Here is a 25,873-nt window from a genome sequence, read left to right as displayed (position 1 = left end):
GATCGTCACTTTATGATAAAAATCTCAGAGAGTCTAAGAATGAAAAGGACATATTTCTGCATAATAAAGCCAATAAAAAGCAAACACACAACTAACATATTATTAACACTCAAATCATTCCTTCTAAAATCAGGAACCTGACAAGGATGACCACGCTTCCTCCTTCTGTTCAATATAGTACTAGAAGTCTTAACTAGAAGAGTAAGACAAGACAAGATACATTAAAGGAACCAAGAGGTGAAAATATTTTCATTTGTAATAATATGATTCTATAAAAAAACATATTTTGCCCAGAAAACTCCAATGGCTGATAAATACATTTAGCAAAGTAACAGGTTTTAATCTGAGCCTCCAAATCAGTAGCCTACCTAAAAATACTGCACATATTGAGAATAAAATCAAGAAAACCATGCTATTCCAAATAATCTCAAAGTGTAATGAATTAGGATAAATGTCACCAAAAAGTGAAACTTCAACAATGAAAGCAGTAAGAAAATGAAAATAAGAAACTGAAGATATTTCGATAACTTGCAAAGACCTTCTGTGATCACTATTGTAGGGTTAATATTGTGAAACTGGTCATTCTAATAAAAGCGATATATGAACACCACATGATCCACATAAAATTTCCAGTTCAATGTTCATAGAAAATGAAAAAGAAATTTTAAATCCCAAACGGAAACCCAAAAGACCAAGAATAGCTGAAACAATTTTGAACCATGAAACAAAAACAAAGCAAACTAAAAAGAACAAAAACAAAAACTTATGGAAGCATCACCATTCCAGATTTCAAGTTACGATAACCAATTGAAGTAATAAATAGAGTATGGCAGTGGTCCCCAAACAAACATTGATTGGTGGTAGAAAACTAATGACCCACATATAAGCCCACAGTCCTGCAGTCTCTTAATTTTTGTAAAAGAGGCCAACGATTCACATTGTAGAAAACAAATGGTGCCAGTCACATTGGACAGATTGGACTATAGGTGGATGAATGAAGTTAGAGCCTTATCTCTCACCCTGCATAAAACTCAGCTTCCAATGATCCAGGTATCTCAACACAAGGCCCAAATGTTACAGATTAATGATTAATTCTTTGGTATAGCTAAATACTTTCTGAGCAGGTCACTGGTACAGACACTATAAACAAGTAATTACCAAAGTAATAAATGGGATCCCATGAAACTAAAAATCTTCTGTGCAGCAAAGGACACCATAAAGTGATTGACAAGGCAGCATGGAAGAATGGTTAAAAGTCTTTACACATTGTACACATGAGAGAGGGTATGTAGAATATAAAGAATGCATTGTTACTTCAAAAACCGATCCATGATATTCACATTGAGTCTTGTCTTTACCCTGGTGTGTAAATACATTAAAAATAGAGCAATTACAATTATCAGAAACTTACTTACTATACATCAAAGGAAATATTTAGCAATGTCATGGGATTCTAAGAATACTTTGTAATTAAGAATAGATTAAATGTTTTCATTGTATTACTCGATTATTAATTTTTTGACTGAATAACGTGGTTTAAAATGTAGCATGTGAGTCTATGGCAAAGTCATTGAAGCAAACAATAGGAAATGAGAAATTTAAATTTAAATTTTACGTACAAATTCTTGATTTTCTGCACTCTTATCAAAACTTCTCTCATTTTCCACTTTAAATTCTGTTATTTCTTCTTCTAGTTCTTCTGAAAATATTATATCTTTTACATAAAAAATAAGAACAACAATTAGGCAAAATAATACTCTATAAAAATAGAAATAATGTAAAGTTAGGGTTTTATTTTTTATATGTTATTTCAATTAACTACATGGTATAGGTGTATATTTACATCCTCAAGAAAACTTGTAATTGTAGACAAATCAACACTTGGACAGGTACTACATATTGGCCAGTTTTGAGTCATACATGCTTCATATGATTTGTCAGGAAACTCATAAATGACCTATATGCTTACATCCACATATGAAGGAACTGTGGAAAATAACATTTTCATCCTGTAAACTATCCTTGCCTTGCAAGAGTAACTTAAGTAACTCACTGTTCACTTCCCCCAAATGGTACTTGGTTTACCACACATTTTTCTGTGAACAGGATAACATGCTTTTGCTCTGCACTGAAACTGCTCCTTTTTTTTTTTTTTTTTTTTGGTTTTTCGAGACAGGGTTTCTCTGTGTCGCTTTGGAGCCTTTCCTGGAACTCGCTCTGTAGACCAGGCTGGTGTCGAACTCACAGAAATCTGCCTGCCTCTGCCTCCCAAGTGCTGGGATTAAAGGCACCACCGCCCGACAAATTGCTCTTTTATGACCCACTTTATCACATGGAGTCATTTTGTACTGTACATCCTTCTTTTCCCAAGAAAAATGGGTATTGCTGTAGCTACCCTAGCTTAAGATAATGCTTAAACTCTTCTTTTGGACTTCAACATGAACCCACTTTGTTACAGTTGTATCCGTTTTTTCTCCTTGACATGTAGGAACTATATTAAAGGTTATTCTAAGATCGGAAGATCTCATTTGCTCTTGTTTCCCGTTTTCTTTTAATTACTTTGTGTGATTCTGATAGGTTTTGACTTTTAAGTTTTGAAAGTAAGTAAGCCATGGCAGACATGGTTTCTTTACTGATATAAACACAGAGAGATGAGTTTCAGACAATAGAGTACAGAGAAATGAAAAGGTGTAAAAGCAAACAAGATGTGCATATAAGTAATGAGATTTTCAGTGACTGAACTGCCATATGCAAGTGTTCCCTAATTTATTGAAATAGATTATAGATATGGTTTGAAAATGCCATTCCTATTCCTTGTAAATCAATTACAATGCTCTGCAGATGGAGGAAGGCAGTGCACTATGAGTTATAAACAACACAAAAATTGATTTTCTTTTCTGAAGAGGTGGTACATTGCTGTTTGTCCAGCCCAGAACAGAATCTCTGAGCTCAACATGTCTCTGCCCTGACCTTTCAGGGAGCTTTACTATAGGTGTGCGTTTTGAGACCTAGGTGTCCAGAAATGATGTTCAAACTTAAGGGAAGTCACATTAGTCTCATGATTGACTTATAGAAATCACTAACAAACAGGGAATTTGCACACTGGAAAGGTTAAGGTGAGTGAACCTGGGTATTAAACATTGAAGCTGTGCTTACATTTACTAATAATTCATATTGTCCTTGTGAATGTTTTTGAAGCATGTCTGCCACTAGTGAGATGGCATTGCTTATGTCAAACCCTATCATCACCATCATCAAGATATAATGGGCATCAGGAAGTCTGTGTGCATTTGAAATGTAATAAAATAAACTGATCAGAAGAATATGACATACGAAATTTACCTGGTTGAGATTGGTGTGGTAGAGACTCAGGTTTGTAGACTGGACGTGAATAATCCCTCAGCTGAATGGATTTTCAAATGAGATACTTAATTAATGTTTTGGAATTCAATAAATATTAATCATTTAATATAAATTTTAAAAGTAATTTACCTCTGAGTGAGGACATTTTTCAGCCCACACTAAAAGAAAAAGGATAAATTTATTAATCTCCTACACAATGGGAACTACAAAAGTAACTTTATATAGGCTTTGGATGGCAGTGAGTTCTTATTCCCTTCTTCCTAAATAAACACCTATTAGTTTACTGGTTAGGACAACAGCTGACAGAAATGACTGAAACATTCTAAAAGCAATCTATAGATTCAATGTAATCCTCATCAAAACTACAACATAATTAGTCAGAGAAATTGAAAAAAAAAATAACCACACCAGCATGAAGAAGCCTTTCAGCTCCACATAGAAATAAAAACAAATGAACAAAGAAAAAACCCTGGAGAGAGGTAAAACAAACCCCAATACAAAAAGAGTTGGAGAAACCACCACCCCAGATTTCATGATTTTTACAGGTCTAGAGTAATAAAAACATCATGGTTTTAGCATCACAGTATATGTGTTGATCAATGAAATCAAACTGAACACCAAACGTAAGTCCACACACCTATGGACACTATTTTTGATAAAGAAACTAGAAAGACACGCTGGAAAAAAACAGCTTTAATACATGGTGCTCACCAAACTTTATGGCTTCAAGAAGAATGCACAGAGAACTGTATTTCTAACCCTGAATAAAACTCAACTCCAAGTGGATCAAGGATCTCAAAATGAGACCAGAGACCCTGAGTAAGACAGAAGACAAAGTGTGTAATAGGCTTGAACTGACTGGTACAGGAAAAACACTTTCTGAATAGGACACCTGTGGCACAGGCACTAAGACCTACATTTAATAAATGGGACCACATGAAGCTAAAAGCTTCTTTATGGCAAGATATGTATACCAGTTATGGGATTTTAAATAATCACTCCACCATATGATAGTGTTATTGAAATAAATTATAGATATGAATTCTAAATACATTTCCTATTTCTTGTTACTAAATTACAGTGCAGTACAGATGAAGGTAAGATATACATTATAAATTCTAGAACAAAACAAAACTTGATTTTATTTCCTGAAGATGTGGTATACTGCTGGCTGTCCAGTGCAGAACAGAATCTCTGAGTTCACATATGTTTTTGCTTTGCCCTTTCTGGTAACTTTGAGTACGACAGGTGTTCATTCTGAGACCCAGGTATCAAGAAATCATAGACATTGGAGAAATCTCATTATTCTCACGATCGACTTCTATAAGTAACTAATAAACAGAGAGCTTGCACACTGGAAAGGATAAGGCCTTAGATCATGAGTATTAAATATTAAAGCTGAGCTTATTTTGCAAATTTTTTATATTTCCAATGTAATATATTTTCCAGCATGTATGCCACTATCAGATGGCATTGCGTATGTCAAAGTCTATCATCACCATCATCAAGATATAATTGGCATCAGGAAGACTGTGTGCTTTTGAAATTTATTAAAATACCTTGATCAGGAGAATGTGACTTACAAAATTTACCTGCTTGAGATTGCTGTGTTTCAGACTTGGGTTTGGAAATTCGATGAGAATAATCCCTCTGCTGAATGGATTTTAAAATGAGATATTTAATCAATATTTTGGACTTCAATCAAGATGTAATTATTCAATATTACTATTAAAAAGCATTTACCTCTGGGTGTGGACATTTTTCAGCCCAAACTGAAAGAGAAAAATGTAGAGTCAGTCTCATGCACAATGAGATCACCAAAACTACCTTTATGTAGGCTTCAGATGGCAGTGAGATTTCATTCCCTTCTTTCATAATAAACTCCTATTATTTTACTGCTTAGGACAAAAACTGACATAAATATACCGAAACTTAGCAAAGCAACTTAAAGATTCAGTGCAAGAGCCATCAAAATTCTAATATAATTTGTCAGAAAAATTTAAAAAAAGAAAAACCAACCACAACAGCGTCTAAACACCTTTCAGGTTCATATGGAAATCCAAAAAATAAAAATAAAAAAATAAAAAACCAAACAAAAGAATGGAGAGACTCCACCAGCTCAGATTGTCCCCGTTCTCCTAGGCGCAGTTACAGGCCAGCAGGCAACACTCCTGCAGGCAGGTCTGATTCCCACCACCCCATCAGATCCTTTAATCACAAGTCCTACTCTGTCCCTCTAAGCCTACCCACTGCACCAAGACTGCAGCTGCTCCCTGAGACACACACTCTGCTAGCTCCAATTGAACCAAGAGGTGAATCACTGCTCTTCCAGCCGGTCACCCAGCCTCTAGGCCTTAGGCCCAGGGGCACAACCCATGCCCCCATTCCCCTACCCATTGCAGCCCCAATTTCAGGCCAGTTGGAAAGTCTCCTGCAGGCAGAACTAACTACCTCCACTCCACATAAAACTCTGTTATCTACAAGTCCCACTTGCTCTCCCAAATCCACCCATCCCCCAAGACCATAGCTGTTCCCTGAGACACAGACTTGGCTGGCTCCCATTGGACCAAGAGGTGACTTACTGTACTCCCAGCCGGTCACCCTGCTTCAGAGGCACAACCCAAGGCCCCTTACCCCCACCCATTGCAGCCCCAGTTGTAGGCCAGCAGGCAAGACTCCTGCAGCGAGGTAACCCAGGCTCAGAAAGACAAACATGATATGTAATCACTCATCAGTGGATACCAGATGTAAAGAAAAAAAAATAATCAGACTACAACCCACAGCTCCAAAGAAGCTAGGAAACGAGGAGCCTAAGAGGGACACATGGATTGCCATGGGAAGGAGAATCAGAGGAGATCTCCATGAGTAAGGTGGGGATGGGGGGCAATAAAGGGGATGGGATAGAGGAAGAGAACATGAGGGCATGATGGGATGGCTGAGCTGGGAGAGAGACAGAGTGGGAGAGCAATGAAAGAGATATCTTGATAGAGGGAGACATTATGGGGTAAGGGAGAAACCTGGTGCTAGGGAAATTTCTAGGAATCCACAAGGATGACCCCAGATTAGAAGACTGGCAATAGTGGATAGGGTGCCTGAACTGGCCTACCCTGGCATTCAGATTGGTGAATTCCCTAACTGTCATCAATCATAGAGCCTTCATCCAGTAATTGATGGAAGCAGATGCAGAGATCCACAACCAAGCACCAGGCTGAGCTCTGGGAGTCCAGTAGAGGAGAGGGAAGAGGATTCTATGAACAAGGGGGGCGGGGTCAAGATTTGTAGGGAAATCTACAGAGACAACTAAACCATGTTTGTAGGAACTCAGGAACTTTAGACCAACAGCTGTGGAACCAGCATGGGACTGGACTAGGCCCTCTGCATATGGGAGACAGTTGTGTAGCTTGGTCTGTTTGAAGGCCCCCCGGTAATGGGATCAGGATCTATACCTGGTGCATGTGCTGGCAATCTGGAGCCCATTACCTATAGTGGGATGCCTTGCTCAGCCTTGCTGCAGTGTGGAGGTGCTTGATCCTGCCTCAACTGAATGTACCAGGATTTGCTGACTCCCCATGGGAGACCTAACACTTTTGGAGGAGGGGCTGGGGGTATACTGGAGGGGAGTCGGAAGAGGGATGAGAGGGGGATCTGTGGTTGGTATGTAAAATAAAATTTTAAATAAAAAAAAAGAGCAAAATAATGAAAGACAACACTGAATAGAGATAAAAGGATACTTAATATGAAAAGAGGATGGAGAAACCACTATCTTAGAGTTCATGTTTTGTTACAGAGGTAGACTAATAAAAACAGCATGGTTCTAGCATCACAATAGACATGTTGATCAATGAAATCAAACTAAACACCAAATGGAGGTCCACACACCAATGGACACATGATTTTTCATATAGAAACCGGAAGTATACACTGGGTAAAAAACATCTTCCACACATGGTAATGAACTAATCTTGATTGCTGCATGGAGAAAACTGCACAGAGATCTGTATTTACTACCCTAAATAAAAACTTAATTCCAAATGAATCAAGGATCTCTAAATAAGACCAGAGACACTGAATATAACAGAAGAGAAAGTGTGTAATAGGCTTGAACTCATTGGTACAGGAAAAGACTTTTTGAATAGGACACCTGTAGCACAGGCACTAAGACCCACACTTAATAAATGGGACCACATGAAGCTGAAAGTTTCCTATGGCAAGATATCTATGTAAGCTTTGGGATTGTCAATGACTGCTCCACTATATGATAGTGTATGCTGTGTTATTGAAATAGATTGTAGATAAGAATTCTAAATGCATTTCCTATTCCTTGTAATTAAATTACAATGCACTATGAGTGAAGTGAAGCAGTGTACTATGAGTTCAGGAGCAACACAAAAATTGATTTTCTTTCCTGAAGATATTGTACATTGCTGTTTGTCCAGTCCAGATCAGAATCTCTGAGCTCAAATAAGTTTCTGCCTTGTCCTTACAGATAGCTATGTGTGTGGGTGTGCATTCTGAGATCCATCAAGAAATTATGGTCACACACTGGGGCAGTCTCAATAGTCTCATGATTGACTTCTACAAGTCACTAATAAACAGAGATTGCACACTGGAAATGATAAGGCAGTCCAACATGAGTATTAAACATTGAAGCTGAGCTGACATTTCTAAATGTTTTATGTTGTCAATGTAATAATTTTGAAGCATGTATGCCACTAGTGAGTTGGCATTGCTTATGACAAAACCTTCCAACATTATAGTCAAGATATAATTGGCATCAGGAAGACTGTGTGTATTTGAAATGTAGTAGAATAAATTGATCAGGAGAAAGTGACTTACAAAATTTACCTGTTTGAGATTGCTGTGTTTCAGGCTTGGATCTGGAGACTAGATGACAATCATCCCTCAGCTATTTTGAAAAGAGACATTTAATCAATATTTTGGATTTCAACAATATATAATTATTCAATATAAATATTAAAAGGCATTTACCTCTGGATGCGGACATTTTTCAGCCCACACTGAAAGAAAAAGAAAGTATAGTCAATCTTATGCACAATGAGAATTCCAAACCTACCTTTATGAAGGCTTCAGAGGGCAATGAGTTCTAGTCCCTTCTTTCAAAATAAACATCTATTATTTTACTGGTTAGGAAAGTAGCTGACAAGAAATATACTGAAATATATCAAAAGAAATCTATAGATTCAATTTAATTCCCATCAAAATTCAGAGGAATTTAAAAAACAACCACAACAGCATCAAAAAGCCTTTCAGGTTCATATGGAAATACAAAAAAATCTTGGATAGATTTAAGAAGATTCTCAATACTAAAATACACTGGAGAAATCACTATCCCAGATTGCATGTTTTGTTACAGAACTAGAGTAATAAAAACATCATGATTCTATCATCAAAATAGACATGTTGATCAATGAAATCAAATTAATGTCAAAACACCTATGAATACATGATTTTTCATAAGGAAACTAGAAATACACACTGGATAAAAAAATAGCCTCCATACATGGAGATTACCAAACTTCATGGATACATGAAGGAAAATACACATAGGAGTATTTATTACCCTGAACAAAACTCAACTCCAAATGGATCATGAATCTCAAAATAAGACTAGATACCCTGAATATGACAGAAGAAAAAGTTTTTAACAGGCTTGAACTCACTGGTACAGGAAAGACTTCTGAACAGAACACCTGCAATACAGCACTAAGACCCAAATTTAGTAAATGGGACCACATGAAACTGAAAGTTTCTTTATGGCAAAGGACACCATCATCAGGCTACATAATAGGAAAAGAACTTAATCATTCAAACCTCTAATGTACAGTTAGTATCTAAAATACATAAAGAAGAAAAATTGGACTCCCAGGAAACAACTAACCCAGTGATAATGGTGTTCGGGAATACAAAGACAATTTTTAAAAGATAAAACACAAACTGCTGACAAACTTTTAAAGAAATGCTCATCATCTTTCTTTATCAGGAGAATGCAAACCAAAAGTCCTTTGAGATTTTATTTTTCTCCTGTCCCAAAGGGCAAAGTTCAATTAAGCAAATGACAACTCATGCTTGTGAGGATATGACGAAAATGGAACACTTGCTCATTACTGATGAGAATGTAAACTTTTACAGCCATTAAGGAAATGACTCTGACATTTTCTCAGGAAGCTGGCTACTAATCCTTCTCTAAAGCCACCTATACATCTATCTGGCATATACCCAAAGGACTCTATATCCTACTACAATAAATACCTGCTCATACATGCTCATTATTGACTATTTACAATAGCCAGATTTAGGAAACAGTTTAGATGTTCTTTAACTGGCAAATATATAATGAAAATATGGTGAACTTACACGATGGGGTGTTTTGCTTCTATCAAAAAAAGGAAATTTACATATAAGTGTAGGAAGCTAGAAAAAAATCATCACCAATGAGGAGACCCAGATCCAAAAGTCAAATACTGTATAATTTCCCTTATATGTGAGTGTTAGCATTTAAGTCTTCAACATGTATGCTAAAATCCATAGACTCTGCATCCAGTAAGGGACTGCTTGCGAGGATCATTCAAGTAAAGGGAAATAGAATATATAATTGTAAAGAGACAGTGGGGGGAAGGGCGATGCAAGTGAGAGGTTAAGGTAGGAATATGGGGATGGACAATTTACTAAAGTCCACGTGAAAAACCATATGGAAACATACTACTGTAGAAGATTTCTAAATACATATGCATATAAAATAAATCCAAATGGAGTCTCCAAATAAAAGAGGAGATAAAGCCCCAATTAGACATCTTTTGCTAAACATGAAACCTTCAGTTATACCTAGTTGAGTCAATGGACAAAGGGGCACTTTAGGTATCTCAGGTAGAAGAGAACTCAGAGATCCTTCTGGGAGTATCTCAGTTTTACACATCGCTCATGCTTATTAACATATGGGGCTTATTACCACTTTTGTTGTCTTTTATTTAAGTGTAAATTTATTCAGTGATTTCTTTTGGTAGCACAACATACCAGCATTTGTCTTACATAAAGTCTCTTCATGATGACTCTTACCTTGAATTATTTCATTTTCTTCTAGACCATTTCCTATGTTGGATGACTGGGCAGCTTTCTGCAGTGGATTAGGGTAAAAGACACTCCGTCACGTGATATTAGTAGTGTAATTTCAAAAGGTCTCATTTTCTATTTCTGAACATATCATGATATTGGACTTTAAGAAAATTGTTCATGAGAATATATGCAGTATATATCAAAAACCATGGTATTTGAATGGAGAATCTTATATACACAGTCAAGTTTAAGTCTTTCATTTCCCAATTACATACAAGAAATATAGAATAGAGGAAAAACATCCATAGACAGAGTAATGCCTGATGTGTATGTATCAATAAAAGTAATTATTTTATATTACAATGCATAAAACTAATTTGTTCTTCTTAGTAAAGTTGGAGGATGTTAATGACACAAATGTTCACATCTTTAGTAAGGCCATTCCTCTAGGACACGATTAATATTAATCATGAGGTGTTATACAATGACGTTATTTGTGTGGTTAGGCTTGATAGGAGATATGTATTATGTTAAAAAGCATTCATGTTATATCATGCTGATTGTGTAGTGAAGAAGGCAGAATGTGCTTAATTTCGGTAAAAGTGAACAAACAAAACTGACATATTTCGTTAATTTCTTATAGATGGTAAATCTGGATCAAAATGATAAGCAGACAAGTTATTTCCTATGTTACCTTTAGACAATAACATTAGACCATTATGCAGTTTTAATATTTTGCAAATGTTTCTCAATGAACAGAAATCTTCCCCAAACACCATTTCACATTCTTTGCATGTTTAATAGAATCAACAAATCTTGCTTTCTCGTCATTCAAGAATTTTAAAAGTTATGAGAATATGTTGTCCACTATTCTATATGTACAGTAATGCCATCCTATTTGACAGTTACTGAGTGGACACTCCCTCATCTTCTAAAACATGTTAGGCTTCATACTTTGATCTCTGATGACAAAATACCATTCTCACTCCTACCCTGTATTAACGACAATCTTACCTAAATATCTCTCTGTACCATATGTTTTCTTTATGACAAAATGCACCTATCTGAACTAAAACAGTTGCTTTTTACTTGTTTTGTGTTCTATTACTATAGCATATTAGGCTTCCCTCTGAAATTCTCAGTTCTTGATTTCTCAACATAGAGTAGATATTGACTATACAGATTTATGTAGGTTTAAAATATTAAAAATGTCTTCAGAACATACTCATACTTCAGTAAGTACCTAACATTGTGTAAAAGGGAAACTATAGTGTCTTTAATCTATTTGAATTCTCTATATTAACTCAACTCCCAATATATATATTAATTAAGCATATTGGACAATAATGTGGAAATAATTAATTTTCTTCATTGAATTGAGCAAAATAGTTGAGTTTTTCCTTCACAACGAAGCCTCTTTTATGGAATCAAAAATTCTTTCTGTTGGCAGATTAGTTGATTATATGTCCATATTATCTTCTCAAATGAGGACCTTGAAATAACCCAATGACCATAAGGAAAAAATTTCTCCTTGACATAACTGAGTATAATCATCACATAACAAATTTAGTTTCTGCAGGAAGAATCAACTTTATGAAATAAATCCAACTCTGAAGTCACAATTTTATATCATCCACTATTTTAAATAGAGAGCCATAAGATTCTCCAGCTACGTAAAGAGCTTAACATAAAGCACAAGTAATAATCACATAATTATTTACTAAATTACTTATAAAAGACAATGATTAGCTGTGTGACTGGATTCTAAGAATACCCTGTGTTTTATAATAGGTAAAAGACTTTCACTTCAATGTTAAATCATCATTGATGGACTGAATATAGTAGCCTGAAGTGTAGTTTCTTTTGGCCTATGGTAAGATCATCAAACCAAACAGCAGTAAGTGAGAAATTTAAATTTAAATAGTTACATACCAACTTTTGATAGTCTTCATTCTTATTATAAGCATTTTCATTTTCCAGTTTTAAATCCGGTATTGTTTCTAATTCTAGTTCTTCTGACATATCCACATATTTTATTTAAAAAATAAATATAACAATTAGATACACAATTTTCTATGACAATAGACTGAAATACATTCATAATTAGAATTTAGAAAAAATTTACTCTTATCAAATATTTCAATTAAATGTACTTTATACATGAATATTTACATGCTTAGATAAATGCCCAAGTTGTAGAAATACCTGTATATCACTTGTACAGAAACTGCATGTTGCCAGCTTCAAGACATCCAAATACTTGACTAATTCATCTAGTAGTAACACACCTCTCATAAATGACCAAGCTCTCTAAAATCTACATTTTCAGACGTCATCCATTTTTCAGAACATTTATCATGTGCTCACACCCACAAGCACATTCAAAAATGTACAAATTAAAGAAATTGGAGAAGGATTATGAAATAATTTTTTTTATTGAAACTGGCAAAATAGTTTTAGTTGTAAGGCCCTATTGCTCAAGACTCCACACTTTAGACACAGAATTTGGAGTAATTTAGCTGGACCTGACATAGAAACCTGCTCTCCTACTATGAGAACATGCTATGCAAAGTGCCAAGGGAGATAAGCAATCAGTAATCCCACCACCAAGATGTTGAAAGGCCTGGCAAGATAACGCTCATGGTAGGATAGCGACACTTTTATTTTTGGGGTAACCAACAGCTGTCCTATCGGTCCGGAGACCCACTCAATGAGAAATTCATTCCTGGTACTGGGAAACTAATCAACTATCCATGGATGGAGAAATCATAAACACTAGGAGTCATCAATTACTCCCGTTTTCTTATAACAGTATACTTACTGTGTTCTAAATATGGTTTTTATAGTCACGGTTATACCACAGAAGAATGTAGCTGTCATTTCTTCTCAAAGAATTTACTTTACACAGTACATAAAAGTATTACAGTATATACAATTAATCAGACTCCAAGGAGTGACCATAATATGCCGCAACTCCACTTATAAAGTCCTAAATCTAAGGATCAGGAAAAATAGCAAGAATTGGGTAGATAGATTGTAAAATCAAAGTACCAGCACTCTTGAAGCTACACAGCATCTTCTATGCATGACTTAGATATTGCTACCACGAAATTTCAAAAGTATGATATCTGAAAAGACACCTGTATAAGGACAACACTTGATGAAATGCTACTGTGGGTGAAGTGAATCTCACAATGCACAACCCCTAGATGAAGATCTGTAGGCAATCAGTGACTGATAAACAAAGACAAATCAGGTGATTTTCCAGAGATGAGCTCATCCTAGTAGGATAATAGGTTGTGCAATTCCAGTGATCAGTCCTAAACACATGTACATACAAGCAACACACTAAACAAATACACACAAGCATGCATGCACTTACACACACTCACACACGCACAGAGACACAAACACGCATGCACACACATATTCACGTGCGTACGCACACACACACACACACACACACACACACACACACACACAAACATAGTGTGTCTTTACTAATAGTATAGAAGTCACACACATAGTTACTAAGGACTTGAGCACAGGAAATGTAGGAATAGCCAGACACCTGAAAATGATGTAAATATAGTACACAAGCATGAAATTATCAAAAGCTAAATAAAATAAAAGGCAACTCTTTTACTGACATTCTTATTTCAAACTTTGGATGAAAGTTTTTCTTGTCTACCATTACATTTTTACTTTTGTTTGATTTAATATGTATTACGTGGGTTATTTTATTTGGCTAAGGTATTTGTTGCCATGTTTTAAGCAAACCTCTCTGCCAAGTGATCTTACAAGTTAAGCATGTGCATTACCTTCTTGTTCTTCTACGTTTTCATATTGTTTGGAAGCTATTGGTAAGTCATCCACACCAATTTTCAGACTATTCTCAGGAATATCTTGCTAAAATAATGAAAATAATAATGAGAATATAGTTGAATTTCCTATTTTGAATTCAACTAAACTTAAAAATAGGATAGAATATTTTCATAGATAACCTTTTGCATGCTCTTGAGATCAACCTGTCTTTTTACCCCATACAGTCACATATTCTAAAATCAAGCCTTGTAGCAGAAATAGAAAAAGATCATCTGCAGAATTCAATAAAGAACTAAACTCATAATATGAAACTTACATTCCTCACCAAAAATTAAACAGTTAAAGGATACATTTAAGTAATAACTGTTAATGTGCTTGCCATATCAAAGTATTTGATTTAAAAATCAATTCCTTGAGAAAATCAATTTAATATTATAATAAGGCCCTTTGATTAGTATGAAAATACAAACTATGCCAGGTGGAAATGAATTGAAATATTTTAGAATCAGTTTTGTTTATGAAAAGAAGGATGTACAAAAAATAGTTTTGTTAAAATCTTAGATAGAGAGAAAATAGTTTCATAAAATTAAAAAGCAATTAGTGATTCTTCTTTGTTTATATAATGCATGTAATTATTCAATGAAATCTTAAACTCTTTCACAGTAAAAAATGGGTATCATTAGAGCATAACAAGCATTAACATGAAGGGAAGCATCAGAACATTCATTCTATGTCTGGAATGTTCCTGGTGCTTATTTATACTTGAAATAGTAGAGAGGTCCTTATGCAATTACACACTCGGCATTTTTAGTCATTTACTTGTGAGATAGGTAAGAAAATTTAAAGTTCACATAGATTCACTATTCTCTAAATGGCATAACACTAATGGTTATCACTTCATATTTAAGTCATATGAACTGGTAGTTTTAATTCAGAAAGATTCTGTGATGAAACATCAATGTCATTATGTCAGTTGGATTTGTAAGTCTTCAAATACTGTTGAAATATATGTCAGTCTGGTCCCAACATTCATAAAACACATGAAGAAAGGAATAAAAAGCCCTATTGACTATATGCTGAAATCCACATTTGAAGAATTTATGTATAGCTTATCACAATAAGACTCGAAGGACTGGGTGTGTGGTTGAGTGGTAAAGAATTTGCCTTGCATTCATTAATTTCATAGTTGATGTAATAAATGAAAAAACAAAAAAGAAAACTACAAAACTCTAATCACAAGTGATTTAGGACACCCAGAAACAGGAAGCCTAACCTCAGAGTGATTTTGGAGATTTAAATGAGTAATGAAACCATTGTGTAGACATCCTTTAAAATTTGAAGTGTTACATATGATGCAAAGAATTTCAGGTTACTTTTAAAGATTTTGAGTGCAAAAATAAGATGAAATTGAAATTTTGCCTTTAGCATTGGTTATCAAAAACCTTATTCTAGAACTTGCTACAATTAGGGGGAAACATGTATACCTCAATTATATGAAGAGTTTTTTCTTCCGTTTTTGATTTAAAAATTTGCATGTACAATATATTTTGAACATATTTTCCCAACCAAAGTACTCCCAGATTATTCCCCATCTACCTACCCCCCAAGTTTATAATCTTTCTCTCTTAAATCTACCCCCAAATTGAAAATACAAACTTACAACCAATAAGACAAACATGCCACAAGAGAACAATCAGCCCCCAACAATACCACAAACACAAAATTGAACACTGCTTCCTTTGTGTTGATCAACTTCCCCTGGTCATAGTGTCTTCTCTGGAGTGCCTTTGATATACCCAGTGATGCTTCAAGTAGAACACTGATTTTTCCTTTTGCCAACAGCTATCAATTACAAACTGTGTCCTGGTTATGGATGGCAGCCTGTGTCTTCTTCTGCCTCTTAGTGCTGGCACCCTGTCTTGTTGGAACCTGGGCAAATCATCTGTGTATGGGTGTAGTCTTTGAGTTCATATGTGCATTGGTCTTGTTCCTGTTGTGTCTGGAAGCCAAAGTTTCCTTGACCTTATCCATAAGCACTGGCTCTTATAATCATTCTGCTTCCTTTTCTACATAAACACTGAGCCTTGATGGAGGAGGTTTGATGAAGACATCCAATTTATGACTAGGTGGTCCAAAGTCTCTCACTCTGCATTTTGACCAGTTGTTGATCTCTGTGTTGATTCCCATCTACTGCAAGAGAAAACTTCTATAAGGACGATCGGGAAAGGTATAGTGACATGTCTCTAGGACTCATTTTCTTGCTGTATTCATTCAGAAGAAGAGTAGCATTGGGTTTATCCATAGGCCCATACCCTACATTATCACGTTATTGGCCTCTTTGGCAGTGTTAGGTTTGTATTCCACCTTATGCAGTCTTTAAGTCCAATGAAAAAGTTATCTGTTATTCCCATAACATTTATGCTACTATGGGACCATCATATGTTTCAGACAGGTCACTGTTGTAGGTCACAGGGTTGTAGTTGGTGATATCGATGATTACCTTTCTCCTCTGTGAGCAGGAGGTGTATCTTCTAGCACCACGAACATTAGTTAGAAGGTGTAATGATTCTATTTGGGCACAAATCCATCTACTTTATGTTTGGTTAATTAATATGTGGTTTTTTCACCAATAGGGTCTTTCTGTTTGGTTGTGGAGTGAGACCAAAGGCCTTCACCATAGCCTGTTATGTTTGGATAATTCTATGTGCCTGTAGAATCATCAACAAATGGTTCAGGTCAAACTGGATGGCCACATGCAGAAGAACTAAGTAGATCCATATCTATCACCCTGCATACATCTCAACTACGAATGGATCAAAGACTTCAACATAAGACCATAAACTCTGATTAAGATAGAAGAAAATGTCTGGAAAAGGCTTGAATTCATTGTTACAGTCAATGACTGACTTTCTGAACCAGATACCAATAACACAGGCATTAGAACCAAAACTAGCAAGTGTAACTTCATGAAGATGAAAAGCTTCTCCTTAGAATAGAACAGTATCATGTAAAAATTTATGGCATGGAAAATGAATAAACCATTGCCAATTATACATCTGATAGGGGATTAGCATCTAAACCACAAAGAACTAATAAACTGAATATCAAGAAAACAAATAACATGTTCTAAAAAATGGGGTACAGAACAAAGCAGAGATACACAAATGCCTGAGAAACACTTCAGTAAATGTTCAACATCCTTAGTCATCAACGGAAATGTAAATCAATGCCCCTCTGAGATTTCATTTTACCTAAGTCAAAATGGTCAAGATCAATAAAACAAATGACAGCTCAGCTGGGGAGTATGCAAAGAAAGGGAAACACTTGTTCCTTCCTGAAGGAAGTGCAAACTTATACTAGGATGTGAAGAGCCTTCAAACATTCTTTTTGTACCTCATTGTATACCCATTGGCAGCCTGAGACAGAACTCATTAGGAACATCCTTGAACTCTTGGAAAGTTCAACCTGCCTCTGTCATCTGAATTTTAGGATAAAGACTGTGCCATGATGACTGGATCCAATATTTTATGAGAATGAATAATGCAAAGCTACAATTGTACTTATTTTGAGAGAAAGATTTTGTATTTCTACATTTTAATCACTTTAAATAATACTTTTTTCTAGATAAAGTACCAAAATGCTGTGGGATGGTCTTTCTGTATGCTGTGAATATATGTTGCTCCCATGGGATAATAAATAATGCTGTACTGGGCTATGGCAGGGCAGGATGGAGCCAGGCAGGAAAACCAAGAGAGATAGAGGAAGAAGAAGAAGAAGGGTGGAGTCAGGGAAGATGCTGCAAGCTGTCAGGGGGAGCAAGATGTAATAAAATACAGGTAAAGCCTATGAGGCACATAGACTAATAGAAATGGGTTAATTTAAGATATAATAGCAATAAGCCTGAGCCATATATCAAACAGTTTATAATTAATATAAACCTCTGTGTTTTTATTTGGGACCAAGTGGCTGCAGGACACAGGAAAACTTCCATCTATACCAGACTTGAAAAATTGTTTTTAAAAGTTAGTGTGATGAGTAAGAGGGTTTTTTCTGGTATTTTTATTATTAAGAAATTTTCTATTCAGGTTACATAATAACCACAGATTCCCCTGTCCTCCCTCCTTGCACCCCCAGCCTTCCTCCCCAACCCACCCCCCATTCCCATCTCCTCCAAGGCAAGGTCTCCCATGGGGACTCAGCAGAGCCAAGTACATTTGGTTGAGGCAGGCCTAAGCCCCTCCCTCATGCACCAAGGCTGCTCAGGGTGTCCCACCACAGGCACTGGGCTCCAAAAAACACACTCACACACCAGGGACAGATCCCAATTCCACTGCCTGGGGGTCTGCTAACCAGTTCAAGGCAAACAACTGTCTCACCTATCCAGAGGGCCTAGTCCAGTCCCATGGGCCTCGATAGCTATTGGTGCACACTTCATGAATTTCCACTGGTTTGGCTGGCTCTCTCGGTACATTTTCCCATCGTGATCTCAATGTCCCTTGCTCACAGAATTCCTTCTCTCTCTTATCAATTGAACTACTGGAGCTTGGTCTGGTGCTTGGCCATGGATCTCTGCATCTGCTTCCATCAGTTACTGGATGAAGGCTCTATGATGACAGTTACGGTATTCACTAATCTGATTATCAGAGTAGGCCAGATCAGGCACACTCTCAACAATTGCTAGTAGTCTAAGGTGGGGTCATCCTTGTGGATTCCTGGGAACTTCCCTAGCACTCTGTTTCTCCCTGTTCCCATGATGTCTTCATTTATCATGGTATCTCTTTCCTTGCTATCCCATTCTGTCCCTGTTCCAGCTCAAACCTCCCATTGCCTTATGTTCTCATCCCCCATTCCTTGCCCTCCATTACTCCCCCTCACCCTCAGTTTGCTCATGTTGATCTCATCTATTTCGCCTTCACTGTTTGATCTATAGGGTCTTCCTTGTTAGCCAGCTTCTTTGGAGTTGTGGGTTGTAGTCTGGTTATTCTTTGCTTTACATTTAATATCCATTTATGAGTGAGTACATACCATATTTTTCCTCTTGAGTCTGGGTTTTCATCCATTTGCTTGCAAATTTAATAATATCATTGTTTTTACTGCTGACTAGTACTCCATTGTGTGTATGTACCACATTTTCTTTATCTATTCTTCACCTGAGGGGCATTTAGATTGTTTCCAGTTTCTGGCTATTATGAATAATGATGCTATGAACATAGTTGAGCTTGTGTCCTTGTGGTATGATTGAGCATTCCTTGGGTATATGCCCAAGAGTGGCATAGCTGGGTATTGAAGAAGACTGACTCCCAATTTTCTAAGAAACCACCATACTGATTTCCAAAGTGGCTGTACCAGTTTGCACTCCCACCAACAGTGGAGGAGTGTTCCCCTTCCTCCACATCCTCTCCAACATAAGCTGTCTTCAGTGTTTTTTATCATAGCCATTCTGACAGGTGTAAGATGGTATCTCAGAGTTATTTTGATTTGTATTTCCCTGATGGCTAAGGATGTTGAGCAATTTCTTAAAAGTCCTTTGGCCATTTGAGATTCTTCTGTTGAGAATTCTCTGTTTAGGCCTGTAGCCCATTTAATTGGATTGTTTGGAATTTTGATGTCTAGTTTATTGAATTCTTTTATATACTTTGGAGATCAGCCCTCTGTCAGATGTCAGGTGGGGTTGGTAAAGATCTTTTCCCATTCTGTAGGCTGTCATTTTGTCTTATTGACTGTGTCCTTTGCCCTACAAAAGCTTCTCAGTTTCAGGAAGTCCCATTTATTAATTGTTTCTCTCAGTGTCTGTGCTACCGGTGTTATATTTAGGAAGTGGTCTCCTGTGCCAATGCATTCTAGGCTACTTCCTACTTTCTCTTCTCAAGTTCAGTGTAACTGGATTTATGTTGAGGTCTTGGATCCACTTGGACTTGAGTTCAGTGCATGGCAACAGATAGGGATCTATACGCAGTCTTCTGCATGTTGACATCCAGTTAACACGTAGTTGACATCCAGTTAACAGTTTTTAAAAGTTAGTATCATGAGTAAAAGATTTTTTAAAAGGTACTTTAAAAACTAATGCTAATTTCTGTGCCCTTCAATACATGGGTTGGATATGTAGGCTACCTTAAGTAACACAATGAATAGGTTAGTCTACATATTTAGAGAAGCCTGAAAATTATGTAAGTCATGCTATAAGAAATAAAAATAAAACTACTAATGTTTATTTGTCCAAATATTCCCAAATTTCAAATTCCCTCCACTGTGGTAAAACTATACAAACTAATTTTTCTGTGATTACTTATTTCTTATCTCATTTTTGGCTTTCAGAACCTTAAAGTAATTATTATGTTTTGGTACTTTTCACCATCAATATGGTAATATTGTCATAATTTTATAAAAAAAATTCTAGCCAATTTTTTATCTAAAGTGATGACATTTTGACAACTGCTCTATTATACCATTTCAAACTCCACAAAGAAGAAATTCAGCACAAGAATTTACCTCAAGAAGGCATTGATTACCTGAGTTTTCAAATTAGCTGTGTCCTCCATTGTTGCACACACGGAAATCAGTGACTCAGATTCAAAGTGATGTCTTTGAAGCAAAACACACAACAACAAATAAGTGAGTAGTGGACAAAAGCATTTGTCCTGAATGTTTAGTTATTTGAATAGCAGATGGTGTTTCTGTTGTTATTAGACATCTGTTTTATAAAATTTGTTCAGCTGTTAATTTCTGTCTCCACTTCTCCTAATCTCTGCATTTGTCAAGAAAGAGTTACACATGGTTCCACATCAAATAGTGTCAGTCAATATATTTGTGGAACCTGAAAATCATTTGTTTTGAAAACTGTCCTGATGATTGCATGCAAATTACAATGAATTGCTCACATACTTTAATCATTAATTTAAATAAAGGTAATAGCCCCAAATAAAGCAAAACAATAGTGTCCTCATTCTACTCTATTAATAAAGCATAAAACTATATAACTACTAAATGGCAACCTTCATTCTTGAGCATGGAAAATACCCATTGAAAGGAAACCATCACATCCATTCATTGTAAAACAACTAATAAAGTCATGAAAAAGATGTGAAATCCTTGAACATTAAAGTTATAAGTGAACAAACAAATGTGCACATTGAGGTTTGAAATCCTCTTATCATGGGTGTTCAAACATTAAAATGTAATAATTCAGTTATTACTTTGGTAGAGGCTGATTCAAAAACTACCAAGCACTTAAAAACCTTCATATGTGCTCGGTTGATGGCAGAGACTTCTGGAAAAGCAGATCCCTGGGACTTTTGCCTCTGTTTCCCTCTATGTTCTCTAGATGTCTTCCTTATATAGGATACCACTCCTCGTTCCCTCTTTTGCAGTCTTCAGTGATGCTCTCTGGCCTTTCAATATTCATCCCAGGAAGGTGCAGATTCCTGAAAGTACAGGCTCAAAGAACCTGAAAGACAGCTAGTTCCCTGGTTCAGGCAAATAAGCTAAATGGAGGGTCAGCAACACACATCCCAAGCCTAGATATATTACAAAATTCTATGATTATGTTCTGCAATTCCAATCTGAAAAGGACAGGAATTTGGCAAAGGTAACAGGAAAAGAAGCAGTGGCAGTGGATCACAGATATTTTTCATTTCAGCCCTTGGTTCTGAACATTCTCTAGCCCACCCTCTGTGATACCACATTCCCATTTTCTATAAAGACTTCAGGTTGCTCAAGTAAGTTTCAACAGAAGAATCTATTTGTCATTTCTATCAATTAAGCACAAAAGGTAATATAGTTTCCAAATTACGTTCAACCCTATCCATTCCCAGATGATTTTCACCATCCTGTGTCTATGTAAATAACTTTATTGTCTTTAAAAAACTAATCACGAGGCCAAACTCTTAGTCCTATTGGCCTCCATGATTTTCCTTTCGAAATTGCCCTTCCCCTGTTAAAGTCATTCAAATCATCCACCATTAGGCTACTTTTAATGCCATTCTTGGAACACTTGACTCATTCCCATATTTTCCTACAGAAATTCTCAATCAAATACTGGTCAGTAAGGACTGGTCTTTTAGTGAAGGAATGCATGGGAATCTAAATTGGGCCATTTGTATTTCCACCTCCATAGAATACTGTGTTTTAGTTTTGGCTTCTCCCTCAGAGCAACTGTTTATGTATAACGTTGGATCTAGTTTTCTGTGCTCAGGATATTTTTATTAGTTTTCAAAATTCCTTAAAAACTACAAATTTTTCAGATCTGAGATTTTCTAATAAAACAAGGAGCAGTACCTGGCAGTCAAAAATTCTAAACTATAGGTCAAGAAACATGAGGAAAAATCAATGTACAGTAAAAAATTTCAAAATGCTTAGTGTCATGGGGAAACAAAGACTTGATAAAATGAGAAAAAAACTCTCCTGTACCCAGGCAGTCCAGTAGTTTGAAGAGAAAACAAAACTGAGTATAAGTTCATAACGTCTCTTAAATAGATGCTCAGTTGTATCAACATAACATGGTATATGTGCACATGGACTACCATTCCAATAATGTAATTCCAAGCCTTCTGTCATCTTGCTCATTTCAAACCTATGGCACTACAGACACAATAAAGAGAGGTTTCCCCCTCCAATCTTGATAGCAATGTAGTATCTAAGAACAACTTTCAAAAGAAAAACTATGGAGTTATAGATAGGTTTCTCAGGAAAACTCTAATCCAGAGTTGACACATAAGGAAAACTGGCTTTCTACATGAGATCATCTCAATGTAGTCACAGGAACAAGAGAGTGCACAGGCTGACAGTTCAGTCAAGAGATGGCAACTTGTTACCTATGGGAATCATAGAATTAATCAAACTCTCTGGATGACCTTTGCTAAAGTAGTAAGACACTTAGTCACAAGGATATAAAAGCTTTAAAACATATGATTATATTAATACATCATGGACACTAAATAAATCAGATGGAATCAGTGAAGAACACAATATTCAATAAACATTAGTTCTTTTCCCTGGTTCTAATTATAAGTTAGCATTCATATTCAAAGACCTTAAAATCTTACCCCGATAAAAAGACATCTTCAGGCTGATTTCCTATAATTGAATGAAAAGTAGACATATTTCAGTCGATTATATTAGTCTATAAAATACCGTAGGGTAAATCTTCTAGAGTAAAAAATCTTCTAGGGTAAATAATAACTATGGTACTGGAATATAACAAATGCATCAGGAAATCTTCACCTCCTTTGGATTTATTGAATAAAAGAATGAAAGAAATTATCAGCATTTGATACCTCAAAGTAGGTGACCATGTATACTGACAACAAGTCCAACTAATGGCAAATAGTGCCGTTGCCAGAATCAGTGCCTATCATAAATAAATAGCAAAGAGAGTAGTTTTCTGGAAGAATGGTACCAGGATCAATTTGAAGACAGCATAAATATTTTGTTATAACACAACAAATATTCCCCAGATACACGGCTGCAATCCTTTAGGTAGGGATGAAACAACCTATCAGAGAGAACCTGAGGCAATGATCATTGTACTTATCAATCTCCCCTAAAATTATGGAAACCTATCTGGACAAGGTTTCTCATAAAGACTTGCAAGGTATCAGAAAAGAGAGGTAAGGTGAAATCAATGCTGCCCACCCTCCCGATCTCCTCTGTGATTAGGTTCTAATGAGCTCTTTTAGATCTGGCTATAGTTTTCATTCTTACCTATGATGCAATAAGGTAGAACCTCAATTGCTATTGTCACCTTTGGACATAACTACTGGTAAGATCCCCTCCTAAAGAATATATCTATTCTGCACATGGCTAAAATACAGAAGATTAAAAGTATGTACTAGGAAGGCTAGGTCAGAGAAAGTTGCTTTGGAGGTTTGTTTATTATAAAACTATAAATCCATATGTAGGTATCTACATATATATCACTTAATAACTCACTTAAGATCTTTCTACTGGGATAGAAACCTAGTTCCCTATGGTGGTATTTTATTTGTGCTGAAATGCGATTTTATTTGTATGTTAATAAAGATGCCTGGAGATCAGAAGTAAAACCGAGCCACTAAGCAGAAGTCAGGTGGTGGTGGCACATACCCTTAACCCAATCCCATGGCAGGTAGAGTCTCTGTGTGGTCAAGGACACAGCCAAGGAGTGGTGACCTGAACCTTTAATCCCAGTACCAACCATAGAGACCTGGAGGTCTGTATAGACAGGCAGTGACAGGGAAGTCATGTGGTTGGGTTTAGAGCCAATGAGAAGGCAGAACAGAAAGGCAATAAAAAGACAAGTCACACAGGAAGAAGGTCTCTCTCTCTAGAGAAGAGACAGCAGCTAGGTATTAAGATAAGGCTGTCTTGGCTCTTCACTAGTGCTCTGATCTCTTGAACTTTTAACTCTGTAGTTGGCTCTGTGTTTCTTATTTACTAAGACCATTTAGAATTTTGTCTACAGTTCTCCTTTTATATAAAATAAGAAAGACAACACATGGTGAGATCCTATTGACATTACCCTTGAGAAAGTATCTTCCCATGGAAAATGAAGACTAGAAATGTGCCCAAGTGGCAGAGCACCTGTCTTGCAAAAATAGGGTAAAAGATAAAACGGGATTGTGGATGGATAGTCAAATATTCTCTGGTGTATGAGTGGCTTCATATTTACTGATAAGTACTATAGATATTAACGACTCACAATAAAAACAGAATTTAAATCTGGAATTAGTAGACTAGTTTCTTCTTTTTTTCCCCAAAGAAGAGGTTCATTATTTGCTTCATCTACAGCATTCACATTCTAAAGGTTACTGCATATGGGAAAAAGCCATGTGAAAGACTTGACTACAGTTTGGAAAAGTATGACCTCTGGAGATTGCCTTTTGGCAGTCAAGAGTCAGTTTGGCAACACAAAGCAGGAAGACAAAAATAAACAAAAATAAAAATAAAAATAGGGTCATTGGAGTAGCAAATACATAGAGCACCTCCTTCTTAAAGTATGAAACCTTGAGTTCAACACCTCACAGATAAGAATATTAATTTCTAATTATACATTTAGAAACCAGACCATTGCCATACAGTAGAGCCAGAAGTAATCACCGTGTATATAAACATTTCAGTAACACTATATGATGTATTTGTTTAAATGGAAGAATTTGAATACAAAATTACCATTATTTTAGGTTTTGTGCCACCTTTATTGAATAAGTCTCTTTTGGTCTGTCACCCCCCAAAAACTGCCATCAGTAAACTCACACCTGGTCCAGATCCAAGCTGACAACCCTCTTTGTTTGTGAGCCACCATTGTTGGGCAATTCTCTTTTTCCATTTCCCATCCTATTATCCCCTACTACTATCTCCAAACCCACATGCCTTGCTTAAGAAATGCAGCAGGCATGGCCTCCATGTTTCCTAGCTACCTTTGCTAGCTAGGTGGCTACTTCATTTTCTCTGGAAGCCAACAATCCTATTCCAGACCCAAAGCTGTGAACCCTCTGTTGCAGGAATCCTAAATGTTATTTTAATTAAAAAATGGAGCCAGATATTGGGGAAAATGCTGAAAGATCAGAGAGACAAAGAAACAAGTCATAGCCAAGTCTAACCTCGCCAACTCCAGGAATCCTCTGACTGAATGCCTCTG

The 25,873-nt window shown here is 36.2% G+C and overlaps 1 protein-coding gene across 2 annotated transcripts in view; it reads right to left on the bottom strand.

Moving 5' to 3' along the window:
- LOC131901776 (POTE ankyrin domain family member A-like) overlaps positions 1–25,873 on the bottom strand; it is a 51,928-nt gene that overhangs the window by 12,112 nt on the left and 13,943 nt on the right. The window contains exons 7-16 of one of the 2 annotated variants that reach the window (XM_059252853.1): positions 23,301–23,331; positions 20,769–20,841; positions 14,256–14,343; positions 12,367–12,449; positions 10,438–10,495; positions 5,107–5,135; positions 4,956–5,013; positions 3,493–3,521; positions 3,343–3,403; positions 1,620–1,714 (exon numbers count right to left, since the gene is read on the bottom strand). In XM_059252853.1, coding sequence (XP_059108836.1) covers positions 1,620–1,714; positions 3,343–3,403; positions 3,493–3,521; positions 4,956–5,013; positions 5,107–5,135; positions 10,438–10,495; positions 12,367–12,449; positions 14,256–14,343; positions 20,769–20,841; positions 23,301–23,331 — 605 coding nt within the window. Of the gene's footprint in view, positions 1–1,619; positions 1,715–3,342; positions 3,404–3,492; positions 3,522–4,955; positions 5,017–5,106; positions 5,136–10,437; positions 10,496–12,366; positions 12,450–14,255; positions 14,344–20,768; positions 20,842–23,300; positions 23,332–25,873 lie in introns of both variants that reach the window. The other variant, XM_059252852.1, reaches the window with a different exon arrangement.

Source organism: Peromyscus eremicus, unplaced genomic scaffold (genome assembly GCF_949786415.1).
Source record: "Peromyscus eremicus unplaced genomic scaffold, PerEre_H2_v1 PerEre#2#unplaced_306, whole genome shotgun sequence".
NCBI classification, from domain to species: domain Eukaryota; kingdom Metazoa; phylum Chordata; class Mammalia; order Rodentia; family Cricetidae; genus Peromyscus; species Peromyscus eremicus.
This window is presented reverse-complemented; position numbering and strand designations above follow the sequence as displayed.